Source organism: Procambarus clarkii, chromosome 6, assembly GCF_040958095.1.
Source record: "Procambarus clarkii isolate CNS0578487 chromosome 6, FALCON_Pclarkii_2.0, whole genome shotgun sequence".
Classification (NCBI taxonomy): Eukaryota; Metazoa; Arthropoda; class Malacostraca; order Decapoda; family Cambaridae; genus Procambarus; species Procambarus clarkii.
The window spans coordinates 30,308,040-30,315,277 of record NC_091155.1 but is presented as its reverse complement, the minus strand read 5'-3'; the positions used below and the strand labels follow the sequence as shown (position 1 = coordinate 30,315,277).

General features: G+C 46.5%; 1 protein-coding gene across 1 annotated transcript; it reads left to right on the top strand.

Moving 5' to 3' along the window:
• Positions 1-490: 490 nt before the first annotated feature.
• On the top strand, positions 491-1,285 carry LOC138355763 (caldesmon-like). Its single transcript, XM_069311218.1, has one exon. The coding sequence runs from the start codon at positions 491-493 to the stop codon at positions 1,283-1,285; it is 795 nt and encodes a 264-aa protein (XP_069167319.1).
• Positions 1,286-7,238: the final 5,953 nt, after the last annotated feature.

Here is a 7,238-nt window from a genome sequence, read left to right as displayed (position 1 = left end):
TGCTCTGCAGGAGGACAAGTAGGTGGTGGGGGAATAACAAGACATAACGATTGGAGAGGGGGGGAGAGGTAGATCCGTGAGGGGTGTGTTAGGGTGATGAGGTAGAGCGGTGTGCCGTAGTGAGGGGATGAGAGGCAAGTGTGTCACACTCACACCCTGTGAGTGTGACACAGTAGTAGTCATGCTCACTTGTACTTTTGTAGTGTTAAAGTTGTTCTGTTTGTCCTTGCCAGGGTGAATGAAGACTCACAAGCCGTGAAGGAAGCCGCGAGGGTGAATGAAGACTCACAAGCCGTGAAGGAAGCTGCAAGGGTGAATGAAGACTCACAAGCCATGAAGGAAGCTGCGAGGGTGAATGAAGACTCACAAGCCGTGAAGGAAGCCGCGAGGGTGAATGAAGACTCACAAGCCATGAAGGAAGCTGCGAGGGGTGAATGAAGACTCACAAGCCGTGAAGGAAGCTGCGAGGGTGAATGAAGACTCACAAACCATGAAGGAAGCTGCGAGGGTGAATGAAGACTCACAAGCCATGAAGGAAGCTGCGAGAGTGAATGAAGACTCACAAGCCATGAAGGAAGCTGCGAGGGTGGATGAAGACTCACAAACCATGAAGGAAGCTGCGAGGGTGAATGAAGACTCACAAGCTATGAAGGAAGCTGCGAGGGTGAATGAAGACTCACAAGCCATGAAGGAAGCTGCTAGGGTGGAAGAAGACTCACAAGCCATGAAGGAAGCAGCGAGGGTGAATGAAGACTCACAAGCCATGAAGGAAGCTGCGAGGGTGAATGAAGACTCACAAGCCATGAAGGAAGCTGCGAGGGTGGAAGAAGACTCACAAGCCATGAAGGAAGCTGCGAGGGTGGAAGAAGACTCACAAGCCGTGAAGGAAGCAGCGAGGGTGAATGAAAACTCACAAGCCATGAAGGAAGCTGCGAGGGTGAATGAAGACTCACAAACCATGAAGGAAGCTGCGAGGGTGAATGAAGACTCACAAGCCATGAAGGAAGCTGCGAGGGTGAATGAAGACTCACAAACCATGAAGGAAGCTGCGAGGGTGAATGAAGACTCACAAGCCATGAAGGAAGCTGCGAGGGTGAATGAAGACTCACAAGCCATGAAGGAAGCTGCGAGGGTGGAAGAAGACTCACAAACCATGAAGGAAGCTGCGAGGGTGGAAGAAGACTCACAAGCCATGAAGGAAGCTGGGAGAGTGAATTACACGCCTGGGGCAGGGAGCGGAGAGCGCGGGCCACAACCAGCTCTCAGACGCAGCGACAAAAACTAACGTACAGTCGTGTATGCAAATCAAGGAATTCCTTTTCCACTGGACCTTAAAGTGCTTACAATCTCCTATTCTTGAATTCTTCCATGAGCGGCCATAAAACATGACGCAGGCAAGCAAGCAAGCAAGCCCAGCGGTGCTTGCAGTCTGCAGCGGCAGCTAAACACGCATAAAAAACTTACATGACGCCAGCTCAAGCGAGATAAAGAAGTCCAATTTAGCTGGAGGCAGTTTACAGTCACTCTGAAGACGGTTCCAGAGCACAACAGGTGCCGTATAGGCAATTAACCCGCACTTTCAAACCTGGTTTGCTTTTTCTTGCCCCAGTTCATGACCGCAGGAACACCCCACTACCCGCCCAGGTCCACCCACCTCGGTCACGCCCACCACCGCCCACTACCGCCCGCTCATTTACACAGCTTCACTTTCTCTCCCGTAATAGTAACTTAAGACCCTCATTATAATCTTTTATTTGTCCGCCGGTCTCCGGTTCATGCCCCGCCCCGCCCCGCCCCGCCCCGCCCCGCTCTGTAATACCTCATCCCCAACCCGACCTCACCAGGTCTTTCTTCTTTCCCACATGGTGCGTCTACCACACCATGGTGCGTCTACCACACCATGGTGCGTCTACCACACCATGGTGCGTCTACCACACCATGGTGCGTCTACCACACCATGGTGCGTCTACCACACCATGGTGCGTCTACCACACCATGGTGCGTCTACCACACCATGGTGTGTCTAGACACACCATGCTGCGTCTACCACATGGTGCGTCTACCACATGTGGCTAACTTCCTCCGTCCTAATGTTCCGACTGTACACTATCCATCATGGTATAAAGTGGGAACTTGTAAGGGAAAACTACTGTTACTTCTATCCTGCCAACGTTTCCATATACAGGTCTCTTGTTAATTGTTTCTCGCCCCCTTGATCTCTTATTATCTTTAGTGCTTGATCTGGCGTGTCTTGCTCCGTCCCTCACATATGCCAACCAGGGGCCAGATTCACGAAAGCACTTACGAATCTGTACATCTTTTCTCAATCTTTGGCGGCTTTGTTTACAATTATTAAACAGTTAATGAGTTCCGAAGCACCAGGAGGCTGTTTATAACAATAACAACAGTTGAATGTGAAGTTTTCATGCTTGTAAACTGTTTAATAAGTGTAACCAAAGCCGTCAAAGATTGAGGAAAGATGTACACGTTCGTAAGTGCTTTCGTGAATCTGGCCCCAGGTACTCACCAAGTCGTGTATTTACATATGAGGGAGGTGGTCCTCTGTGACCCTCTTTGTTATGTGGGTAGCTGGGGCGGCTGGGCTACTGAGAGGGGGGGAAAGGTGAGAGGGAGCTGATGAACATGTACAACCTGTTCACTCAACACGTACAGACGCGAGAGGTGTAGTCGTCCCACCTTGTGCAGGTTCTGGTACACAGGTGGCTACACCTTCCTCTTCTTTCTCTCACCATTGTAACGGCACTAAAGACACTTTATTCCTAAAGGAAACTAATAAATAGCTCTTGAAATTAAGGAGTTTCTATGGCGAGGTTTTTAATGATATGATGTGGTGATGTAGGGTGTACTGGAGGTGATGTAGGGTGTACTGGAGGTGATGTGGTGATGTAGGGTGTACTGGAGGTGATGTGGTGATGTAGGGTGTACTGGAGGTGATGTGGTGATGTAGGGTGTACTGGAGGTGATGTGGTGATGTAGGGTGTACTGGAGGTGATGTGGTGATGTAGGGTGTACTGGAGGTGATGTGGTGATGTAGGGTGTACTGGAGGTGATGTAGGGTGTACTGGAGGTGATGTGGTGATGTAGGGTGTACTGGAGGTGATGTGGTGATGTAGGGTGTACTGGAGGTGATGTGGTGATGTAGGGTGTACTGGAGGTGATGTAGGGTGTACTGGAGGTGATGTGGTGATGTAGGGTGTACTGGAGGTGATGTGGTGATGTAGGGTGTACTGGAGGTGATGTGGTGATGTAGGGTGTACTGGAGGTGATGTGGTGATGTAGGGTGTTCTGGAGGTGATGTGGTGATGTGTAGGGTGTACTGGCCAACACCTGAGTAGCCTTCAGAAATTTGAAGGGCTTTTCGGGCCCTATATATACAGAAAAGGTGAGACCCACTCTTCAATAGGCGTCCCCAGCATGCAACCTGGAAAATGACAAAGAAAAACTGGAAATTGTTCAAACATATGCAATGAGACTAGTTCCGGAGCCGAGGGGATTGAGCTATGAGGAAAGCCTGAGAGAACTGGACGTTACCACACTGGAAGAGAGATAGGGGTAACATGATAACAACATAGAAGATTATAAGGGAAATTGACAAGGTAGACAAGGCAACATTGTTCAAAGCTAGGAGTAGCAGAACAAGAGGTCATAAATGGAAACTAGAAACAGAAATTAGTCACAGAAATGTCAAGAACTTTTCGGTGTTAGTGTCAATAAATAAGTTAGATATAGAAGTCATTGAAGCTCACTCGATTCAAAATTTTAAAGGTAAATATGATAAAGTCATGAGAAATGCGTTATTGCATTAATCTAAGGACTTTCGGAAGGCGGGGGCTAGGAGCTTAACACGACCCTTCAAGCACATCTAGGTGAGCACATTCACAGACACACACTTAAAGTATATGTACTCGCCTAGATGTGTACCCTGAGAGTGAATATGCACACACACATGTATAGTCAGTGTGACCCCTAGCATGTTCAAGGTATTGATGAAACACCTGAGTCTGGAATGCACCAAGTGTGTTGCCGGATGTATGAGTGGTTGTGCACGACCTTTGAGGCAATTGTTGGTGTAGTGCATGGTACTGCATGGTCAGTGTGATGGCACTGACCGCCTACGTTCGAATCCTTGAGGGGGTCATTAGAGCTCATAGTTGTAACATTGGCTTGGGGACCTTTCAAGCATTGTACACACGCACGACATGGGACGAGGCGTCAGGGCAAGTAGTGTGGGACATGTACAGTGGGAGGAAGAACCCAGAGGGAAGACAATGCAAGAAATGATGGATAAAGTCAAATGGAAATACAAGGAGGCAGAAGAATTATATTATCAAGGGAAAGCGCCAAGTCATTACAACTATATAGCACTGGGAAGGGGTCAGGATAAGGATTTCGGATGGCACGGGGGGGGGGGGGGGGGGAGGAATGGTGCCCAGCCACTTGGACGGTCGGGGATTGAACGGCGACCTACACGAAGCGAGACCGTCGCTCTACCGTCCAGTCCAAGGGGTTGGACAGGAGGCTGGAGCGTGTTTCATACCAACAATAAGCGGGAAAGAGTGGGAGAGAATATAATAACCCGTGGTTTAATAGACAGTGACAAGAAGCAGAAATGAAAAGCAGAAAGAAGTAGAGGAAATACAGAGGTCAAAGAACAGAGGAAAACAGGAATAGATACATGAACAGAACAGGACAGAACACTACTTCGATCGCTACTGCGGCCCGTTGAAGGGGGAGTACCAGCTGTACTGCTCTGGTTCTTACACTCACCCACGGTACTGTTGTACAGGTACCATGCTCTTCAGTATTAAATGCAGTTCCGAGGAACCAACACCTTCACCAGCTCTGAGATTCTCGACATCCTGACTTCGTCGCTGGAATCACCGACGTTGCACAAGTCGACATCGTTGACGACGTTGGTCCTCACCTCTTCAGCAATGCAGAGGCTCTACAGGGGCTCTTCACCCCCACCAGACTGGCTCCATCAGCGGGAACCAGCTTGGTTTTACTACCACCAAGACAATATCTGGCTGTGAGGATTGTACACGTTCCTGGCGTCAGCACCATCATCTCTGACAACCTCTTGCTGACGTTATTGACTTCTACAACCATGGAACCACCAGCCACCGAGTCACCTGCAACGCTGCCTACCCCCCAGACCATGATGAATCCTACTCTTCCCGACAGCCCAGGCCCCAAGAACCATTAATCATCCGTATCCTTCGTGCCGGATACTGAAGTAAAGAATCAACTGGCATCACTGGACGAAACTATAGCTATTAGACCAAACAAAGCATCACCATGGACGTTAAAAGAATCAACACAGGCCCTCAGCGTGCCTCCACCATGGACGTTAAAAGAATCAACACAGGCCCTCAGCGTGCCTCCACCATGGACGTTAAAAGAACCAACACAGGCCCTCAGCGTGCCTCCAGCACTGATGTTTAATGAGTTACTTACAAAACGGGAATTTCCTACCTGCCAGAGTAAGGCAAATGTACCAAATTTCAAGGAAGGAGATAGAGAAGAGGCACTTACCTAGAAACCAGTGTTATTGACGGGAGGAGGCTGTTTCCACTACACGAGGATGTAGTGGGTGCGATTGGGCTGTGTGTCCTCAGGCTGGATAGTATCATTAACTGTAAACACCAGTATGGTATGATAATAATAATAATAATATTATTTATAAAAAATACTGAGGATCACATTAAAGTGGTTACCTGGGGACAGGAGGTAGTGCAGGGTCTCGTAGTACACTTTTCATCGTGTACTACGAGACCAACAGCTCTAAGCTCAACTGGCCACAATGTAGGATAGAAAGCAAGAGATGCCTTTTCACCCTTAGGGGGGGGGGGGTTATAAATCCATGGAACAGCCTACTCGCCGAATCCATAAATTGCGCGACACTGTTGCAGTTGAAAATCCAGCTGGATAAAATAAAAAAATATATATATGGGAGGCCTCTTTGACAAGCCGCTGGCTTCCTGTCCCCTGTCGATTCCACTAGAAAGAGGGTAGCGCTCAAGTAAATTCAGGTTTACGTGGAAACATAATTGCATATTAATATAAAATGGTTTACCCTTAAATGAATAAACAAAAAAAAAACTTTACGTTTTCTTTGAGCTCTGTGAGACCGCTGTACATGAGTAACTAAAGACATCAGGCGAGCTGTATATTAATAATAATAACCCTGAGGGCCACCATCTCTAATGGCCTCGACGGGGACAGAAAGCCGTCTGCTTGTCGTCCTATTATTCCAGCTGAAATTTATTCTTTCACTGTGGGGGTTTTCAGCCTTAAGCTGTTTACCTTTTGTATGAGTTTCAGTGGGCACTTGCGTATTTCTAATTTAGGGGGAACTTATGTTCGGTGTGGGAATTATCTGAACAGACGTTCGTGGTAGACACAGTTCATCGGCCAGTTCCGTTACGATTTGATATTGAATTCCATCCACCTGGGGATTATGATTCCTTTAATTTGTCGATGTTTTTGCTGCAGCACAGTATGAGATCTCTCTTAGCTCATTCCCGCCATTTATTTATTATGCCCGAAACGCTTTGCGTAATAGTGGCTTTAGGCATTGTATGTACTAGCTCTTATCTATAAAGCCAACACACTTTGTAAAATCTCTTTATGTATGTACCTTTGCCTAAATAAAAATTATTATTATTATTATTATTTATATACAAGAAGTTACATTGGGGGTTAACAGAGAATATAGAAAATAAGTTGAATTAACATTCTTGTAAAGCCACTAGCACGCATAGCGTTTCGGGCAAGTCCTTAAACAGAAAAAAATGATAAATTAACAGTAAAATTGTTAAAAAATGTTAGCAGGTATTTTACAACTTTTCTTTACAGGTACAGATAATTTAAAGAAGAATAATTACAGTAAAATCAGCAATTTTTTTACAGGTAATTTGAAGAAATTTTGACAAAAGCAGATCAGAAAAATACACAATAATAACAATACACAATAAAGAAACAAGGATTACTAGGTACATGAGGATAGCATTTCGGGGTTATACATTGGTTCACTGAACCACAATACGAGGATCAATTCGAGGAAAAGTTTCAAGGAATAATGCAGTAGAATTTGCACTCAATACAACAACCATGATATCAGAGGATATCTAAGATTCCAGTGGTAAAGTAATATGGCTTAGGTACAAATATTGGGGGATTGAGTAACACTAGATACAGTGTGAATATAAAGCCCA